Source organism: Diceros bicornis, chromosome X, assembly GCF_020826845.1.
Source record: "Diceros bicornis minor isolate mBicDic1 chromosome X, mDicBic1.mat.cur, whole genome shotgun sequence".
NCBI classification, from domain to species: Eukaryota; Metazoa; Chordata; class Mammalia; order Perissodactyla; family Rhinocerotidae; genus Diceros; species Diceros bicornis.
This window is the reverse complement of record NC_080781.1, coordinates 109,145,262-109,167,430: the sequence shown is the minus strand read 5'-3', so window position 1 is coordinate 109,167,430 and position 22,169 is coordinate 109,145,262. Positions and strand designations below refer to the sequence as shown.

At 37.9% G+C, this 22,169-nt stretch overlaps 1 protein-coding gene across 1 annotated transcript in view; it reads right to left on the bottom strand.

The window, feature by feature from the left end:
- WDR44 (WD repeat domain 44) overlaps window positions 1-22,169 on the bottom strand; it is a 73,943-nt gene that overhangs the window by 18,107 nt on the left and 33,667 nt on the right. Inside the window, exons 4-12 of the mRNA XM_058536578.1 lie at window positions 18,827-19,469; window positions 17,939-18,069; window positions 16,699-16,794; window positions 15,288-15,424; window positions 14,374-14,457; window positions 10,577-10,683; window positions 9,405-9,556; window positions 7,664-7,802; window positions 6,861-6,925 (exon numbers count right to left, since the gene is read on the bottom strand). Of these exons, the coding sequence (XP_058392561.1) occupies window positions 6,861-6,925; window positions 7,664-7,802; window positions 9,405-9,556; window positions 10,577-10,683; window positions 14,374-14,457; window positions 15,288-15,424; window positions 16,699-16,794; window positions 17,939-18,069; window positions 18,827-19,469 (1,554 nt within the window). The remainder of the gene's footprint in view (window positions 1-6,860; window positions 6,926-7,663; window positions 7,803-9,404; window positions 9,557-10,576; window positions 10,684-14,373; window positions 14,458-15,287; window positions 15,425-16,698; window positions 16,795-17,938; window positions 18,070-18,826; window positions 19,470-22,169) is intronic.

Here is a 22,169-nt window from a genome sequence, read left to right as displayed (position 1 = left end):
CTGAGTTACTTAACATCTCTAAGACTTTTTTCCTTCATCTGCAAAATAACGTTCTTAACAGTACTTCACAACAGTACGAGGGCTGTTGTGAGGTTAATTGAGATAAGCCATAAAATATACTTAGCAAATATAGATGGCACATAGTAAAGGCTTATAAATAGTTAGCTGTTGTTATACAAATTGACATAGTATACTACGTGCTTTTAACGGAAATATGGGCAAAGTACCGTGGGAACAGTGAGAGAGTATATGAGTAATTATGCATTAGGTGAAGCAAGGAATGCTTCAGCAAGAAAACCTGAGTCTTAAATGAATTTGCCAGGCAAAGGGGAACAGTATATGTAAATACATGGAATCCACAAAGGATCTGTCATTTTTGTTGGGGCAACAACAAACTGAGTGGTTCAGAACATAAGGTTTATGAGAGGGAAGGGTGGGAAATAACAATGAGAGCTGAACTCAGGCTGATATCGGAAAGACTTTGAGCCAAGCTAAAGAATTTGGACTTAATTCGACAGGAAAAAAAGAGAGCCAAAAGGAGTGCTTAAACAAGAGAGAAACATGATCAGATTTGTTTTATAGGAAAGTAATTCTGCTGGCAGTGCGGATGAAAGACTGGAATCTGGGAGAACAGCTCTAATGGTCCAGGTAAGAGATAAAGGCCTGGATTATAGCAGTGGAAATGAAAGGAATGGCCAGATTCCAAAGACATTTCTGAGATCAAGCAGCAGGATTTGGTGAACGAGTAGACATTGAAGGAAGATAAGAGAGTAGAAAGTGATCACAGTTTCTAACTCAGGAGATGGTATGGGTGTTAAACAATTAACTGACATCAAGTACTCTGTCAAAGGAGTGGTTTTCTCAGGAAAATGATACTTAATTCTGTTTTGGACATATATTATCATTGTTGATGCCTGTCTTTCCCCGTGCATAGCTCCTTAGCATGGATTATCCATTGCATCTTTATAGTTTCAGTACCTAACACATTATAGACATTTAATAATTGTTGACAGAACCAAATCTAAACCAAAGTATATTTTTAATAAAATGCTGCATATGTACAATTTCACGTAAATTACCTCTCACTCCCTTACAGTTAACTCCCTTCATCCACGTTTTAGATTCTAATGATCTTGAAGGGGATCAGAATACATCACTCCAAAATATGCCCCTTTACATAAGGATTACTTTGAGCTGAAGGCATCTGAGAAGAAACAGACACAAGAAAAATCTCTGCCCTCCCACTTTCTACCTGAAAGTAGAGCATAAAATTTCCTTTGTGAAGGTGTCTCCCCTTCACCTCACCCTTACCAGGAAGAAGAGAATGAATCTTATCTCTGAAGATAGCCCAAGTCTGCATAAACAGAACCTTACTAAATAACCCTTATCTTCCATTAGTTTCCCCCAATATATTTACCTTCCCACAATTTACTGCCCCTAAAAGGCTAAACCCCTTTTTCTTTGTCTTGTCACTTCTCTGCAAACTTATTGCTCTTTGTTAAGATGATATATATAGCCCCTGGGTCTAACTGCTTCTTTGAGTCTTCACTATTTTTCTATGGACGGCTTCCATAAGCATATGTAATAAACCATTTCTCCTATTAACCTGCCTTTTGTCAGGTTATTTTGTAGTAGATCTACTCAGAACCTGAGAGGGTAAAAGAAATTTTTTTCCTTCCCTACAATCTACTCTCAAAAATTCTAAGCAGCAGGGGCCGACCCGGTGGCGTAGTGGTTAAGTTCGTGCGCTCCGCTTCAGCAGCCCAGGGTTCGCAGGTTCGAATCCTGGGCGTGGACCAATGCATCACTCACCAAGCCATGGTGTGGCAGTGTCCCACATACAAAATGGAGGAAGATGGGCACGGATGTTAGCTCAGAGCCAATCTTCCTTGCCAAAAATAAATAAATAAATAAAATTCTAAGTGGCAGTCAAATGCTGTAGCACCCATATTGATGTTCTACTAATCAAGCACACAAAACACAGATTTGCCCAAGAAAAGCATTAATTTCTAGGTAAACAGCATACTTGCAACTTCTAGTGTTAAGAAGAAATTTTACAAGTCTCTAGCATAATGGAGAAAACTAAGTATACTCCTCTTCCCTTCTTCCTTACATTTACTGAGCTACTTTTGGAAACCAATAGAAACAAACATAACAGCCAGAATTCTAGGCTTGGCAAGACCAATGAGTAGGTGAGTGATCTTGGGTGCATCATTCCGTATGCCCAACTGTACAATAGATACTTTTATGTATTCTATTTTACATGGATGCTAAGAAGAGGGAGAACATAATTCAAAAGAGATAAATATAAGATATCACTATCATGAGAAAAAAGGAAAAAAGAATACAGACATCAGGAAAATAAACTCCATTGTGCTTACTGTGCCTCACTGCAGCTAACACTAGGTTCAAAGATAATACCAGATACCAAACTCCAAAGGCATATGAAATAGAGGCCTCTTTTAACTGTCCCCAAATAGAATGACAGAAGTGAAAGAAACCCGAAACAATCTTTTCTTGATAACAGTAGATATAAATGATACTCAACTATTCCAGAAAAAAACCTCAGTACTCCAGGGGGTCACTACTTTTTGTGTCAAAGAACTACTATGCTCCTCATTTAAAAGGCCTTGCATTCAAACAAGATTGGGAGTTGCTTAGGTTTTTCTTGGGGGGTGGGGTGTATGGGAGGTGGAAGTAGTTAAAAATCTGTAAGGAGGATTATTGAAATACGCATAATACAAGATGGTATAAATAATCCCTGTTTTTAATAGTATCAACGCCTGGAAACGGTATGGTGAATTAAACTAATAAAAGCAAACCCTTTTCCCTAAAGCAAAGCAGTTAAAATCTTCACTGCTACATTAGTCAGTGAAGACTTTATGGAGGAAGTGGGTCTTGAAGAATGGGCAAGCTTTTTTTTTTTTTTTTAAGATTTTATTTATTTATTTATTTTCCCACCAAAGCCCCAGTAGATTGTTGTATGTCACAGCTGCACATCCTTCTAGTTGCTGTATGTGGGACGCGGCCTCAGCATGGCCGGAGAAGCAATGTGTCGGTGCATGCCCGGGATCCGAACCCGGGCCGCCAGCAGCGGAGCACGCGCACTTAACCGCTAAGCCACGCGGCCGGCCCAAGAATGGGCAAGCTTTGAATAGAAAGAAGGGAGATCACAGGCATCCAGATAAGAGAAATAGGAATAAAGGCACAGAAGCAGGAATTCAACACCGATTCAGGCCTACCACAGTCAGGCATGGAGTTACGTTCCAAGGATACTAAGATCTACGAAGTACAGTCACGCACCACATAAGGATGTTTTCGTCAACAATGGACTGCATATACGACGGTGGTCCCATAAGATTAGTACCACAGAGCCCAGGTGTGTAGTAGGCTACACTATCTAGGTTTGTGTAAGTACACTCTAGGATGTTCACACCACGACGAAATCTAACGACACATTTCTCACAATGTATCCCTGGTGTTAAGTGACGCACGACTGTACAGTTCTTTGCCTTAAATCAGCCCAGAGCCTAGCCAGTGAGACAAACTGCCAAGGAAGATGTGGTAAGTAATATCAATGTCAAAGTACATATGATGTGCTATCAGAACACAAATGAGGAGCAATTTTGCCTGCTTGATTCAGGGAAAATAATAAGAGAAGATAAGATATTTGAGCTGAATACTGAAGCATGAGTAGACATTTCCCCTGTGAGGAAAGGGGACAGGGAAGGCATTCCTTCAAAAGCAAACAGCATGGATCAAGACATGAAAGTGAAAGAATGTTTAGGGTACAGACCTATATCCAGCATGGCAAGTAGGATGAACAGGCACTAGGGAATTGGAACTGAGTTAAAAGAGGTAAGATGAGACAATATCAGGAAGGACCTTATTCTGTAGGTAACAAGGAGCCATCAGAAAATTTTAAATCACAAAATGGCACAGTCAGATCTGTATTTTGAAAAAAAATACCTGGTGGCAGTATAGAAAATGAATTGGGTAAAGAACAGAGACAGAAAAACCAATTAGGAGGCTACAGCAAACACTTAAATGAGGATCAAGAGCCTAGACAATTTGCGTGACAATGAGGAATGAGGGGACAAATTCCATGGGCATTTGTAGGTGGAGGTAGAGTGGATAGGAATTTGCAAGTAACATGATATGTGGGTAAGGAAGAAAAAGTAATAGAGTATTTTTGACTGAGTTAAAAAGGTAACTTACGGATGATGATGCCACTAAAGAAGGTTCAAAAGAGAGGGGAAGCCGGGTTGTGGGTAGACGATAAAAATATTTCTGTGAATGACCGTTAACATCTAGCCAGTTACTCAAGCCAGACACCAGGGAATCATCCTAGGCTACTCATTCACCATCCCAGCCAGTCAATCACCGAGTCCTAGAGATCCCACTTTTACATCTCGCGAATTTAGCTCATCTTTACGGTTTCCAGACCCATTGCTATCATAATCTATCATAATCCAAGTACTCATTTCTTTCCTGGGTTAAGAGCCTCTTAAGTGGTCTCCTTGTCTCTAGCCTGGAGCCTCCATTCCATCCGTCCTTTACAGTGCTACCAGAATGCTCCTTCTAAAACAAAAATCTGAACATTTTAGTAAGTTCTTGATCGAAACCCCTCAAAGCCCCTCCTCCCCCAGTAGCTTGCAGGATAAAGTTCAAATGTCTTAACACAAAAGGCCATTGAAAATCCCAATCTTGCCTACCTCTTCTACTACTCTCACACATGCACCCTTTGCTCCAGCCACATAGAATTTCTTGTAGTACCTTTAACATGCCACGCTATTTCAGCCTCCATGCCTTTGCACTTGCTATTTGCTCTGATACGCCCCTTCCTTCCTAACTCCTAGCTCAAATATCAACGCCTCCAGGAAGCTTTTCCTGACATCCTGATTCATAAGGCTAACTCCTATATTTGTATAGTACCTTCTGTAGAATATTACCATCCAACACTGTAATTGTGGATATGTGTATTTCACTAGTTACCAAGGTCCCTGAGGCCAGAGAATATGTCTCATCTGATTTTGCAGAATCTAGCAGTGTCTGGCACATGTAACAGGCACTCAAAAAACATTTGTTGACAAAGTTCAGTTTTAGACCTATTAATTGATGTACTTGAAGAACATGAAGGTAGAGAGATCCTATTATATTATTCTGTGAAAAGGGCAGCACACACAATAAGATTTCATTCTTGTTTAAAGAACATAAAGCTATTTAAAGGAACTAAAGTCAGTTCAGGACTGGATGCAGCCAGTGAATATGTCAATTAAGAATGGTCAAGGAGGGGCCGGCCCGGTGGCGCAAGCGGTTAAGTGCGCGCGCTCCGCTGCGGCGGCCCGGGGTTCGCTGGTTCGGATCCCGGGCGCGCACCGAAGTACTGCTTGGTAAGCCATGCTGTGGCGGCGTCCCATATAAAGTGGAGGAAGATGGGCACCGATGTTAGCCCAGGGCCGTCTTCCTCAGCAAAAAAAGAGGAGGATTGGCGGATGTTAGCTCAGGGCTGATCTCCTCACAAAAAAAAAAAAAAAAAAAAAAAAAAAGAATGGCCAAGGACAGGGCCGGCCCTGTGGCTTAGCGGTTAAGTGCATGCACTCCGCTGCTGGTGGCCCGGGTTCAGATCCTGGGCGCGCACCGACGCACCGCTTCTCCAGCCATGCTGAGGCCGCGTCCCACATACAGCAACTAAAAGGATGTGCAGCTATGATATACAACTATCTACTGGGGCTTTACAGGGAAAAAAATAAATAAATAAAATCTTAAAAAAAAAAAAAAAAAAAGAATGGCCAAGGACAGAACCCTGAGAAACAGGCGACATTTAATGGAGTAGAAGAGGAAGAGACAGCAGGGATATAGAAAGAGAATAAGGAAAAACAGAACCATGGAAAGCTAAGAGGAGTATGTTTAGAATAGGGAAAAACTAGTGTCAAATACTATAGAGCCAATAAAATCCCAGGAAAATACTGCTGAGCAAGTGGACATTTTAGGTTCTCTTTGTTTACATCACCCTTGCCTAGATCAATACATAGGAAGCACAATGGATAGCTCAGAATAATATTTCATATTCCGTTTTTTAGGTTTAAAATTGGTTATATTTAACCTTCCAGCTCTGAGACCAAATGAAAATCATTAAGATATTTTAAACTACCTGAAACTGTGATAAAGCATTTATTAAACCAAGAAGATGGAAAAATTAAAATATTTCAGTATCTTTTTTCTTTCCTTAATTATTTCTTATTCAGTAAACAAAAACCTAACATGGATTTGAGGAGAGGGGATTTTGTTTAATTTAAATTTACATTAGTATGGGCCGGCCCTGTGGCTTAGCGGTTAAGTGCACACGCTCTGCTACTGGCGGCCCGGGTTCGGATCCCGGGCGCGCACCGACGCACCGCTTCTCCGGCCATGTTGAGGCCGCGTCCCACCTACAGCAACTAGAAGGATGTGCAACTATGACATACAACTATCTACTGGGGCTTTGGGGAAAAAAAAAAGGAGGAGGATTGGCAATAGATGTTAGCTCAGAGCCAGTCTTCCTCAGCAAAAAGAGGAGGATTAGCACGGATGTTAGCTCAGGGCTGATCTTCTTCAAAAAAAGAAAAAAAAAGATAAAAAAAATAAATTTACATTAGTAGTTTGGGAGCTTGAGTAATATTATTCACTGTCTGACAACCTTTAAACATCCCAATTTTTCTTTACCAATTCTAATAGAAGAAACTCTTGTTTCTAATGCATCTTAATTTTAATTAACTGTTTTCATGCAACTGTAATTTCTGATAAATAATAAAGTACTTTATGGTAAACAAATCAAATCACAGTATTTAACAATAGTAACCATAAAATAATGAACATACCCCTGTATCTGTATCAGATTTTGATGAATTTAGACTTTCCTGAGAAGGCGACGGGGACACACGTCCTAAAAACAACATAATAATTGTAAAAAGACATGTACACACACACACACACAAAAACATCAGCCAGAAATAATGACACAGTAACACCTAATTAATAGTCATAGAATATAACATTCTGGAAAAATACATCATTCTAAACAAGTGAAGCATTAACTCTTTAAGCATCAAAACATTTGTTTTTATCATTTTTATATAAAATCTTTATAAAATGGCTTAACCATTTCCCCAATTTAATAAAATACTGTTAAATCCTCATTATTCAAAGTGAATACATTCTTGTCAACCATAACAAGTAGCAAGATGAACAATAAAGGGGCAGAAAGGGTCTAGGCAGGGGTGAGACTCAAGGACCACTGAAAATAGTCTTTCTGCTCCAGGCAGGGCAATAAAAAGAAATGTATAGTAACACGGTTTAACCTTTTGTCAACTCATTATCACCTTTAATTATGTATTATAACATAATGCAAGCAATACCCACAGGGCTACTCAAGTATATAGGTATACAGGGCCTCTGCACTACACCTGAAAAGGGATTAAGGCAAAAGCTTTGTGGTAGCTTGTTTCACTGGGTTTAAATGCTTTTTGCTGCTGACTTCTATCTTACTTTTAGGTTTGTGGCTACTATGGAAAGTAGTGGTTGCTGTAAATGATTGGCAGATAAGAGGGCATTATTATACCTAAAATGTAAAAATACTAGATGTCTCCAGATTTTTAAAGCCCACAAATAAGTAAAAAAATACCTTCAGTATTGTACTTCATTCGCATATTGTTGAAATAGTCGAAAGCATTTTTTAAAGCCCATATTCTCACTACATTGTCTTGTCCAGCTGAGGCAAGTAATCGGCCACAGTGAGAAAATTTCATGGTCCAAACAGCTCCCTATGAAAACAAAGGAAGATTCAAAGTTATTACTTTAAAATTGAGACATTATTTTTAAGCCAAAGTAAAAAATTATGTCAAATTATACATACTAAGATAATGCTCACATTACTATCACCACTTAAGGCCAACAGTCCAATGGTGCTACAATACCACAAAGAGGGACTTTTAGAAGAAAGGCAGGATAAGATAGTTGCAGTTTGCCGTAATCTAAACTAACAACTTCAAGACTCCAAACCTTGTCCACATATTAATGGAAACGGAGAGTTCTGAGGTGGCCAGAAATCTCCACTGTAAAAGTACAAATCCTAGTTTGAGATCTCAGTCTCCTAGCTGAACATAACGGGGAATGGGACAGGAGGAGGCAGAGTCGTCAGCACAGCACTAACAACTGCTGACCAGGGCTGAGGGAAGAATAAGGCCCACCTCAGCACTGACCCTCACAGCACTGGGCATTTAGAAGTCTTGGAATGGTATGGTCTCATCCTGTTTTTCTCCCCAGAAACAAGGTTTCACAGTACGTGGCTAGAATTCCCAGATAGATACTGAAAACAGTGGTGCTGTGTGTGTGTGTGTGTGTGTGTGCACGTGCACGCATGCACGCGCCACGTGTTGGAGGGATTACAGGTCGTGAACCCTTAAATTGGAAAGACCAAATCCTATTACAACAAATACTGTTATAACTACTATTATAACTCACATCTACACAGATCAAAAAGATTATCTAAATTAGAGGCAACAGCTCATTTACTGGAATAAAATTCATTTCTACAAAATTCAAGTATATTAAGAAATTTGTCATTTGGAGCCTACCATTTGGAGTCTACTACAATGAGATTTTACTTAAAACTGGAAATAATGAAAGATTTTCAATACAGTACAAGGAAATTCATCAGATTCCTTAAGGAAGTTATTATAACCAACTCAAGTATTTTATGTGTAGATTATAAGCACCAAAGTTTAAATTCCAATCTGGCTGCCAATCTGATATGTTTATGGTTGCTTCCTTCCAGTTAAGCCAATTTTTAGATTTAAAATCTAAACAGATAAATAGATTCCCTGATCAAGGACCCACAGCATCATTTATCCAAATCTGAGTTTATTACTGCCTTCTCTGTGTTTCTAGCATTTTTAGGGAGTAATTGCAATATAATTTGTGCACTTTATCTACTTTGATACATTTTAACTGTGATAGAGAACTTGTACCTCTACCTCTCTCCTTGTTTTAGCAATCACCTTACAAAATATATTGAGCTTCTAAAATATTTGTGTAAATTATTTAAAATATAGCAGGGAATAGTTTAAACAATTTTCAAAGTGATAGACTACCCACTAATTTAACTGCTTTAAAGTCTGGTACCTTTCCATAGCTTTCTTAATAATATAGGCCTGGTGTTTACTTATTCAATAACTCACTTCTTGAACAATAATTCAGATAGACTCTTTATTACCTAGTCATTAAATCATATTAATATCAATTCACTCTTCTTGAGTCAGGCTAGCAAAATTACGTCACATAAGAAGAGATCAGCTTTACAGAAGCCCAAGTATTTCCCTCAACGGAAAAAAAAATCAATCCTGAAAAATAAAAAGGTTGCTTACCATATGTTCACCGCTAAGATCTTGCACCACTTTGATCTGATCAAAATCATAAGGTCCTTTGAAACCATGTGCTGCTTTAAATTTAACTGGTCTCGTGTATGGCATTCCTTCATCATCACTTGACGAAGGATCATCTTGATCAGTATGGAACACTGAATAGAAAAGCAACAGAAATCATCACTAGCTAATGTAGATATAGCTATCATATTTTCATATCCACTGCTTACCAAGAAAATTCATTAAATGGAAAAGCAAAATCTATTACTAAATAGCATATTGGTTAAGAGTATGGAGTCTGGTGCCAGACTGCCTGAGTCCAAATCCAGCTCTGTCATTTATTATCTGTGTGACCATAGGCAAAGGTACTTGACCTTTCGGTGCCTCAGTTTTTTCATCTATAAAATGGGGATAGGGCCGGCCCCATGGCTTAGTGGTTAAGTGTGCATGCTCCGCTGCTGGCGGCCCGGGTTTGCATCCCGGGCATGCACCGACACATCGCTTCTCTGGCCATGCTGAGGCCGCGTCCCACATACAGCAACTAGAAGGATGTGCAGCTATGACATACAACTATCTACTGGGGTTTTGGGGGAAAAAAATAAATAAATAAAATAATAAAAAAAGATAAGTATGTTGTTCTTTAAAAACAACAATAATAATAAAATAAAATGGGGATAATAATGGTACCTATCTCAGAGGGTTTTTATGAGGATTAAATGAGTTAATACAGGTGAAAGTGCTTAGAACAGTGTGTGACAAAGAATAAGTACTATATAAGGGTTTATTAAATAAAACAAACAAGTACAATTATGACAGAGGCATAGGAAGCTAAGATCTATGCAAATTTACAAAATTTACCTAATTTTGAAAATATTTATAAAAACTAAAAGCCTTACAAAACTAATCTACAACTGATTATTAAAAACTCAACCCTTCCAGGTCCCCCCAGTGACAAAGTATGTACAAATTCATGTTTAAGATGCATATATTCGTTTTCTTCCTGCTCATAAAATTAAGTGATAGTGAGAGTAACAGCCTTTATGGAAATACTAAGAAATTAGCTATAAAAAAGTTTATTACTTTCAATGAAACAGAATGCTTCTTATAAACTACAGGCTAAATTTGGATGATTACAAATCAATTAAATATTCAGTTGAGATGTTCTATTCACTTACCTTCGTCTCTAACACTTTTAACTTTATTCACAGCACGTTCACCATATTCCTCAGCAAGGTGCTTTGCTCTCTTTACTGATTTTCCCAGGAACTTCTTTAATTGAGTCCTTACCAAAGGTACAAAAAACCAAAATTATTTTTTATTAATTAACTAACTGTAAAAGTTCAACAATTCATAATCTCATTAGCTGTGACTGGTAAAGTATATTATTTTGAAATAACTTTTTTACATAAATAGTAGGTTTTTGAGTTTCTAAATCTCTTGTTCTATGGAATAAATATATTCAAGTCAATATGGCTATAAAGGAAATACACGCGCTTCCCCCCAATGTACAATATCATATACTCTAGAGCACTGGTTTTCAATGGTGACTAATAATCAGCTGGCGGGAATGGGGTGGGAAGGGAGCGTTTAAAGTGCAGATACCTGGGCCCCATCCCCAGATCATCTGATCTAGAGGGTCTAGGGTGAGGCCATGAATCTGCAACAAGTAAATGCTTTGAGAAGACTGCTGTAGAGAGTCATCCTCAAAAACACATTTACCAATAAAAAGACACTGTAAAGAGGTATTTACTTAGAAAATAAAATGCTTTGGTATTTTATTAAAATACTAGGTCCCTTGTCCCTTCTCTTTCAGTTTGGGTATTTGCATGCAATACAGTTAGGCTGAGCTTTCCCAGCAGGTATTCCCAAACACAATGTAATGCAAGTATGTACCTCAAACTTCATAAATAGATCTTATTTATTGCTTTTTTAATTTTCTAAGTCTCAAATTTCATATATTAAGATTTTAAAATACAAAGCACGGTACATGATATTTAAAACTAAAACAAAATTTACAAATCAGGGGGAAATTTTTACCAATTCATGGGAGCTCATAATACTAAGGATAATATTTGAAAAAGTGGCTAAACTATATATACAAAGATGTTCATTGCTGCATTGTTTAGAATAGGTAAAAAGTAGAGATAAATTGAATTTTTATCAACAAAAGAATGGATAAATATGTGATGACATACCCTTACAAATGGAGTACAATAAAATAAATGAGGCAAACTTCAGCTCTTTAAATATACCAAGCTTAGTCACCTCAGGGCCTTTGCACATGAGGTTATTTCTGCCTGGAACACTCCTCCTCTGGCTAATTTCTATTTATCTTTTAGGTCTTGGACCAAACAGCTCTCTCAAAAAAGCCCTCCTTGACTCTTGAGAACAACAGGTTTTCCTGTTATATACCCTCACAGCACCCCATATATTTCTTTTATAGTAATTACCACAAATGTAGTTAGATTTACCTGTGTAATTACATGTTTAGTGTCTGTTTCTCCTATTTAACTAGAAGCTCTATGAAGGCAGAGACTATGACTACCTTCTTTTTTTTTTTTTGCTGAGGAAGATTTGCCCTGAGCTAACATCTGTGTCAATCTTCCTCTATTTTGTATGAGAGCCGCTGCCATAGCATGGCCTCTGACGAGTGGGTGACAGACAGTGTAGGTCCGCGCCCAGAAACTAAACCCGGGCCGCCCAAGCAGAGCATGCCGAACTTAACCACTAGGCCACCAGGGCTGGCCCTATGACTGTCTTCTTAACTACTGTATCTGCAGCATCTAACTCCCATATCTGACTGATAGAAAGGCTACAATATATTTACTATTACTGTTAGTACTGATATGAAAAGATGTCCATTAAATATTAGATATTTAAAAAAAAGCAAGTTGACAAACTACAGGCACAGTATAATTCCACTTCGGTGAGAAATAAAATTCTATGGAGAATATACCTAAGAATTAACACTGATTATTTCCAGGGGTTAGAGTATGAGAGACTTTTATTTTCTATTTTATGCATTTTTGTATTACTTTTGATAATTAGAAAACACAGATGATAAAGCATTTTTAAAATTACTATAAGGTCTCTGCTATCTATAACTCAAGTTATATTTTCAGTATAACTATAGGTTTACTACTTTCAGCAAGAAAACAGATATTTTGGGCTTTGGGGGAAAAAAAATAAATAAAATTAAGAAAAAGAAAACAGATATTTTAATCATTTTGGATGAGAATATTTGTAAAATACATACTTTTGTGCCCGCTTCAATGGCACTTAATGTTCGATAAGTTGCTTTCCTTAATAAATAGGGTCAGTTACCATCTTTACTGTTCTTTAATACATAGAGGGTTTTTCAAATGGATTGTAGGTGGGCCATAATATTAGTTCCCCCCTCAGCCTTCAAGGCAACAGGGCAGAGCCCAAGGAAGCCAGAACCCTGGGCCAGTCTCTTCTGGCCATCAGCCAACTCATCAGTTGACCTCAGCATTCACTGGAAATATTACTGTGGTCTACATGTGTCATGACATCAGAAAAAGTTGAAAGCACTGCCATACGGAATATTGTGGTATGTATGAATCCTCATCATTTTTCTGATTCCTCTCTTACAAGCAGAGTATCACCTGCCATTCTTACGTACTGACTTACATGTTGTCACTGCTGCTTCTATTTTGCTGTGAGCTCTGACACCAGACGACCAGATTTCTTAAAAATTATGTAAGAAGTAAGTATAATGGCTTTGAATACACCTGAAGAGCTTTTCTTTTAGAAAAATGACGAGCTTTAATGCATGGAGTTAAGTGACATCTCTCCTGGATGTTTATCTGTCTCCTGAATAATTCCTAATTCTCTGGTTCCTGGTAGTGGCACTGCTAGACAGGCAAGCTCCAGATATCTGAGGTGTTATCATATGGCCGCATTACAGGTACATCTTTTCTAGAAATTATCCCCGCTTTCTTTGATACACTTTCTACACTAGGAAAAGATCATACCACAGTGGCAAATTCACTTTGGGCCTTAGACTGAATTATTGCCAAGTAAGTGACTTGTGCATAATCAAGCAAAATCTATATGCCCACCACTGTGCTAGATGTTTGTAGGGGAAACAGAAGGATGGCATGATCACAATCCCTTTGCAACATATAGTTTAGCTGTTTAACATCTATTTATCTTGTTTTTTAAAATCAGAAAACAGCTTAAGATAACATAAAATAAAGGGCAAAGGTAAGTTATATAGACTATAGGTGTCACTTAAATTGAGAAAAGGAAGCAATTTACTGTGAACTGGAGTAGTCAGGAAGAATCTCAAGTAGTTGGGTTTGGAAAGACAAATAGAATTTGCAGAGATGAAGAGAAAGAGAAAAGGCAACTTCGAGGACAATCATGTTCTTCTACTAACACTTCTGGTACCTACCATCAGAAAAATAATACAGGCATGATGCAAAATTTATTGACCATTTACTATATGTCAGATGCTATAAAAATGGCCAACACAGCCTCAATGAACTCGGCTGGAGGCAGGGAGTGGTGGACGGACATATAAACTGGATAGAGCAGAGATTTAAAATAGTATGGCAGGGCCGGCCCCGTGGCTTAACGGTTAAGTGAGCGCGCTCCGCTACTGGCGGCCCGGTTTCGGATCCTGGGCATGCACTGATGCACCACTTCTCCGGCCATGCTGAGGCCACGTCCCACATACGGCAACTAGAAGAATGTGCAACTATGACATACAACTATCTACTGGGGCTTTGGGGGGAAAAAAAAAGAAAGGAGGAGGATTGGCAATAGATGTTAGCTCAGAGCCGGTCTTCCTCCTCAAAAAGAGGAGGATTGGCATGGATGTTAGCTCAGGGCTGATCTTCCTCACACACAAAAAAATAATAATAAAAAAAATATATAATAGTATGGCAGTTCTCATATTTTTTTGATAAAAACTTGAAATGAAGAAAAGGGATATACTGTAACTCACGTTTTCTGTTTTAACCTTCCACCATCAGTATCTGTTGGTTGAGATTGTAACTTCTCTTCATCATCTGACTGCGCTGCATCATTACTACAAGAAGGACAAGAAGTCACTCTAAAAGAAGTCATTTCCCCCACACTTCTCAAAAATCTGTATGTATACTTACTATAAATTAGCTTATCAGAATAAGAAGAAAAATGATGTTAACATGCTTTATATAAATTTAATTTAAATGATGACTCTGAGAATTTAAAGATGTGAGACATCAAAGAATAGAATCTTTAAGCAAGGTGCAATGTACAAAACGTAAGTGAACGCAATTTAGGAACTTATGAAAAACCTACTACTAACGAGGCTTTTTGCTGGGCAAAACGTGCTGCACAGAAATGACAAATTAACTTGTAAATATCTTCCTTTTCACTCATCAGGCACATCATGTATTAAATTTTAAAAAGCTTTGCTTTCACAGAAATTATTCCTTAGATCTACATACATCTCACAGTAAAGTCCATCACCTCATTCTAAAGCCACTTTCTGACCCTACAAAGACAAAACAATTATTTATAAAATTTATGATTCTTCAAGCAAGATTTCAGAAGACCAGGTGTTCATTCCACATAGCTTTTCAGCCTCAATATGTTTTAATACTGTCTCTAGTATAATATAAATTATTTTAAAAGAAGAGAAACAAAATACTATGGGATTTAAGACACATATTACTTTTCCCGAGTAATTGTACAGTCTTAAGAGAGAACAAAGTTTAAGAATACATATGTTAACTAATTCTATTTTAACTCCAAATGTAAAAAAAAAAAAAAACAAGACTGAATGAAACCAAATTAAGGACTGTCATAGTTCATAAACCGAGGAATCTTTATCACTCTGAAATATTACAAATGATAAATAACATTAGGTCATACCTTACATATTCCTTAGTCCTTCTCATGATGTGTAGAGTGAGAGGATTAATACCTGTCGGCAGTTTCTCTTCCGCAAGACTCAAAGGTATTTCTTCTCCAGTATCCAGGTTCTTAATCATTACACTGGCTAAAATTTCCTGAGGTAAAAAATAACACCAAGAGGACCTATAATTTAATTATCTTTTTGAGTCTACAAAATTCTGAAACATTTAAGCTAAGGACTTTCTAGATACATTCAGTACTGTGTACAATAATTTTTAACATTTTTAGTGAGATACAATTTACACACCACAAAATGCAATGGTTTTGAGTACATTCATAGAGTTGTGCAACTGTCACCACTATCTAAGTTTAGAACATTTCCACTACCCCAAAAAGAAACCCCATACACATTAGCTGTCATACCTCTTTCCCCTCTCCTCCCAGCCCCTGGCAACCGCTAATCTACTTTCTGTTTCTATGGATTTGCCTATTCTGGACATTTCATATAAATTAAATTATACAGTATGTGGTCTTTTGTGATTGGCTTCTTTCACTTAGCACCATGTTTTCAAGATTCATCCATACTGCAGCATGTATCAGACCTTTATTCCTTTTAATTGCTGAAAAATAGTCCGTCCACCTGGATGGATATACCACATTTTATTTATCCATTCATCAGTGATGGACGTTTGTGTTGTTTCCACACTTTGGCTATTATGAACACTTGTGTACATTTTTTATGTGGACATATGTTTTCATTTCTCTTTGGTGTATACATAGGAATGGAATTGCTGGGTCATGGTAACTCGATGATTAATATTTTGAGAAACTGCCAATCTGTTTTCCAAAGCACAATAATTTTTTAAAATGTGTTTAAAAGCAACGAAAACTAAGATTTTGCTTCAAAATTTCATTCTGAATAAATTAGCCAATAGATGTATACTAAATTTTAATGGTAAGAAGCACTGAGTTTGTATATACTGTATATCATCTAATATGTATGAAAACATATATCTAAAATATCAAGTTCTTTTTAAGCCTACTTTCTGTAAAATATAGGTCTTGCTTTCAAAACATTTATTCCACCATATAATTGTGTGAAAGGGCAAGTTTAAGTCAGAGCTGCAAACTCCAGCACATTAAAAAAACAAAAACTAAGACAATCTTCAATTTTCATTTTTTCTTCTACATGACGATTATTTTTGCCTAATAGCAATAAACTTAAAAAGATTTTTATAGTAAAATATACATAATATAAAACTTACCATTTTAACAATTTTTAATTGTATAGTTCAGTGGCATTAAGTATAAGTACATTCACATTGCCATGCAATCATCCACCATCATTCATCTCCAGAACTTCTTCCATCTTCCCATTATGATTTTTATATTTTATGTTTTTAAGACCAAAAACAAAACCTAATTATACCTCATCAGTAAGCTCTCTCCCGGAGTTGGATCTAGGTCTCTGAGGGCCCATCACTTCACCTGCTATTGTCTGCCCATCAGGCGCTTTTCCATTTTCCTGAAATTATGTTTTTATAAACAGAAAGTAGATTGAGTCGATTTCTATAAATATTCAATGATTCATCACCACACACAGTTCTAAAGAATTTCGTAATTCAGATAATGGAGGCTACTGAAAATTTAAATGGAATACTCCATTTCGGTCCTTTATTATTCCCAGCACGATGAAAAACATAGGAATCAAAACTATTGCTGCCCATGAAATAATGTCTTAGCAGTTTTGAAAGCAAATAAATGTTCTGTTTGAACCTGGCCCAAAAGCAGTTCTCTACTAGGAGAACGCTAGCCCTAAGACTGCCATTAATCAGGGCTGTACGTGTGGATATCTCGAAGGCAGGAGTTGGCAAACTTTTTTTGTAAACAGCCAAATGGCAAAATATTTTAGGCTTTCTGCTTCACATATAGTGTCTGTCACATCTTCTTTTTCTTCTTCTTCTTCTTTTTAACAACGCTTTAAAAATGTAAAAACCATTCTTAGCTTGGGGACCCTGCAAAAACAGGCCATTGCCAACCTCTGCTCTAAGGCTATGACAAGACTATAGTGTCTTATCTCCCAGTCTGCTAACCTGCCCCAACCACAGCTACCACATAAGTAACCCTCGAGTCCCAGAATGTGGCTATGGTAAAAATTCATATTATCAAGTCCTATCTATTACCTTATATATGGATATATATAGCCTAGCATTTGAAGTTTTTTTCATGATTAGGAAAAGGAAAGTATAAAAAAATAAAAGTCCCCAATTTTGACCACTATAGGTCAGGTAAATGAAGATTGTAGTTGGTGTTTATTAATATCCATAATATTACAAATAGCAGCATCTGTCGTTTTTTGAATGCCTACTACGTGCCAGGTACTTGGCACGTAGTAGGCATACTTTAGCTCATTTCATCCTTGTAAGAAACCTTCAAGGAAGGTTTTCCCCCTATTTTATCAATGGGGCATCTGAGACTCAGATGTTAAATAGCTTGCTAGAGTCGCCCAGCTACTTAGTAGCAGAGTTGGACAAGGGATGTTAGGAGGCCAGGTTTTGGGAACAAGAAAATATTCAGCTTGGAGAAGAAAGAAGATTTGACAATCAACAAACCAGCCAGTTGCAGAAAGTTGATACAGCCTATATCAAATATAACACAAATTCACCAACCTGGGCAGTAACTATTTTATCTCCACTGGTAGCACTTGCCAAATCCAGAGAAGGCTGAGAATCCTTGACTGTACTCTCTGAAGCCATGGTCGTAGTTAGGAGAGTTTCAGATGTAATATTCTCTTTGGGTACTGCAATAGTAATAATAATGGTAATAACTAATACTTACATAGGCTCTTATACATAGCTTCAAAAGTGCTTTAACTCCTATTTGTCTGATTCTTATAACAATCCTGTAAGGAAAGTAGTTCTATTACTCTTGTTTTATATAGGGGGAAACCAGTGTCCAAACAAGTTATTTAAATTCCTCAAAGCTATACAACTTATACATTAAGAGATCTAGGACTTGAATTCAAATCTTAGGTCTCCAAATCCTGTGTTCTTTTCACCACCCCACGCTGGTTTTCCAATGGTAGCAGATTTGAAGGTTTGAAGTCAGCAGAAATGTTCGATTATGGTAATGTAACTTATCAGCAATGTAAACGTTTTCACTTTTTATTACTAAAACAATTTTTTTTGTGTGAGGAAGATTAGCCCTGAGCTAACATCTGTTGCCAATCCTCCTCTTTTTGTTGAGGAAGATTGGCCCTGGGCTAACATTCGTGACCATCTTCCTCTACTTTATATGGGATGCCGCAACAGCATGGCTTGACAAGCGGTACGTAGGTCCACACTAGGGATCCGAACCTATGAACCCCAGGCCGCCGAACGAGTGGAGCATGCAAACTTAACCACTATGCCACCAGGCTGGCCCCTACTAAAATAATTTTTATAATTCAGTCATCAACATGATTGTACATAGGATAAACTGAAACAAAATCAGAAAGTTAAACATTTTCAATTCCAAAATCTCCCCACAAAAATAGTTATTTCTCAATTAATACTTGCCATCTAGATCAGGCGTTTTAAGAGCCTCAAACTCCAATTCGCTTTTCTTTTTTCTTGGTGGTGGAGCAGGTCGAGATGGAGGTGGGGGTCTAGGAGGTGGGAAATTAGTTGGAGGAGGCGGGCGTGCTGGAACAGGCTTCTTTGTACTAGCCACTATATCAGGTTCTGGAGTAAGCTGTCTTGGGGGTTTGGCAGGAGCCACTTCTTCCACAGCAGCAAAATCTTTAGTAGGTAAGGAGTTTGAGGACGCAGGTTCTAGAATGTCACTTCCTTTGACTTCCATGGTTTCTTTGTTCAATACTTCTGTTTCAGTTTCAGGCACATTAACATTAAGCTGCTCAGCTGAACTTATTTCAGTTACCTTAGTGGTTTCATCTACTGGTTTCTCACTGGTGTCATCAGAAGGAAAACATTTTTTTGACTCTAATTCAGTTTCTTCAAATACATTCTGACTCTCCGCCTTTTTGGAATCTTCCTGTAGTACTTGATCTATGGCTAACAGTCCAGGTATATTGCTAAGATCTGTTCCTGCCATGATAGGACTTGCAGTGGCCTGACCAGAGTGTCCCTTTCCTTTGGAATCCAAAGAGTCATCTTCAAGCTGTAGGACTTTCTGACTCTCCTCAATAATACTTTCAATAATCTGATGAAAGGTTAAAAAGTAGTTTTTTAAAAATAAAGCTAATTACAAGAACATAATAACAGTAAGTACTGTATAAATGATTGGCTATGTGCCAGACAATGTTCTTAACACTTTACATATTTTAATCTTTTCAACAACCTTATGAGATAGCACTCTTACTATTATATGAAGGAGGGAACTAAGGCACAGAGGGATCAAGTGATTTGTCCAAGGTCACAAAGCTAGTAAGTGATGAAGCTGGCATAAATCCAGGGAGCTTCGTTCCAGAATCTGCACTCTTAACCATTATAATAGGGAATCTGTGTAAGTAAGTGAATCACAAAATTTCAATCAATCCTGTAAAATACAGTTCAAATCTAAATTTACATTCAGACTCTTCTTGTCATAGTTCACTTACATATTTATGCCAAGTTAGCTGCAGTAACAGCCTGCTGGTTTGAGTCTCATAAACAAAACCATGAAAATCAAAACCACCTAGTACAAGAATTCAAGTTGTTTAGCTCTGAACTCAAGCCTATGACAGGAAAAGCCGGCAGATGTAGGGAGATTAACATTCTTAAACAGACTATGTCTAACACTCCACTATTGAGATAGATGTCAGGACCACGGGAAGAGTTCAAACACCCAGCTCACCTTGCTTTTTTTCCCTTTTATTTCTTATCTGTAGCTGAAAAATACGGACCGGTTTTCTATGTCTTCTACCAACATTTAGAAGAAAATATATTTTCTACCCAGTCTTGTCATTATTAACACATTAAATCTCCCACCCCACTTATCTTTCCACCATGCCCAACCATTCTGCTTCTTCAATTCCTTTGCTCTAGAAAGTTAACAGAATGTGTCACAGAACCATCCTGATCTGGCTTACCACCAATTCATGCTAACTTGAACTGGATAATACTGCTGTTCAATAATATTCATTCCTCACTTCCCAGCATATTCCATATATTAATTTTTCTCAAGCTTCAAATTTTTATCCTAAACTTACTTCACTTTTACCAGAGAAATATTTTTCTGTGTGTGTGTGAGGAAGATCAGCCCTGAGCTAACATCCATGCTAATCCTCCTCTTTTTGCTGAGGAAGACTGGCTCTGAGCTAACATCTATTGCCAGTCCTCCTCCTTTTTTTTTTTTCTCCCCAAAGCCCCAGTAGATATTTGTATGTTATAGTTGCACATCCTTCTAGTTGCTGTATGTGGGACGCGGCCTCAGCATGGCTGGAGAAGCGGTACGTCGGTGCGCGCCCAAGATCTGAACCCCGGGCCGCCAGTAGCGGAGCACGCGCACTTAACCGCTAAGCCACGGGGCCAGCCCTACCAGAGAAATATTAACTAGACTCCACTTAATTTGTCAGTTAGGTGGTTACTGGGCACTGAGTACCTTAGTGATAACAGAAGCCAGATTACAGTGGGTTTAAGAATGAATGAGAGGTAAAGACATAGACAGCCAGCACAGTCTACATACTCAAAAAGTTTGGCTATAAATGGAAGAGGCTGCAAGAAAGTGATCCAGGATTTTTATAAGTTGAGGGAAAGGAGCCAATGGAAAGGAAGATAAAGTTCTAGAGAAGAAAGGAAAAAGGGTCTACTGTGTATTAGACCCAGTACACACATTTTCTATTTAATCATCACACAGGCCTTGTGAGGTAGCTAGATTCTCATTCTTCTACAAAAAGAGGAATCTGAGGTAAAGACATTAAGAATTTTGCCCAAGGTCCTACAGCTAGTAAACTACAAAGTCAAAACTGAAATCCAGGTTTTTCTCAAAAATCTGGTGTTCTTTATATTATACCATGCCACTTTGGACAGGAAAAAAAAAAGAATACTAAACTCTCAGCAATGACACGAAAACAAGATAAAAGATAAAAACAAGTTTGCAGGTAAAGGAAGTGAGAGATGATGGAAAGGAGTGAATTCAGCCTTCTTAGCCTCTAATGCCCACATGCAGTAGGAAACAAGGTTATCTGCTGAAAGTGAGCGGGATGCAAGTGGGCTTAGTGAACAGGAGATGAATGTAAAGGTTTGAAATCATCACTATGCATATTGGAAAGGCCTACACCATAAGAGGGCTTAAATGAGGTCGAAAATCATGTCTTCCCTAATCCCTTATCTGAGAATAATCTCTCCCTTCTCTGAACTCCTGTCATTCTTACTGTCCATTATAGTATGAACTATAATATAAATACAAGGTAGTATATGGGCTAGCTCTGTATAAATAATTTCTCCACACCAGATAATTAGTTCCTGGGAAACAAGACCCATGTTTTCTACCTCTTGATATGCCTCGATAGCACCTATTTACAGTGCCTAGCCCTCTATTTTTTTCTGAGTTTCAGCGGTAGCAAACAGGAAAGACCAAGAGAAGAACAGTGAGAGAATCAAGACCAACACAGAGATGATCATGCTAAAGCAACTACTTGCTTCACATCACCTCCCTGCTTCAAAAAACTCACTGCTTTCCCAGTGACCATGAAATAAAAACCAGATGTTTTAGCATGACATAAGAGACATTCCCAGAACCTGGCCCTAACTTTGGCCTCTAGACTCATCCTCAAGCATTCTGCACATTCCTCCTCTCCTTGCCTTTGGTTATGTCTTTCCTCTCCCATCTCTGCCTGCCCCAATCTTATCTATTCATCAAGAACCAGCTCAGATGCTACTTCCTTCATGAACTCTTCCCCATTCCTCCCACGAAGCAGGA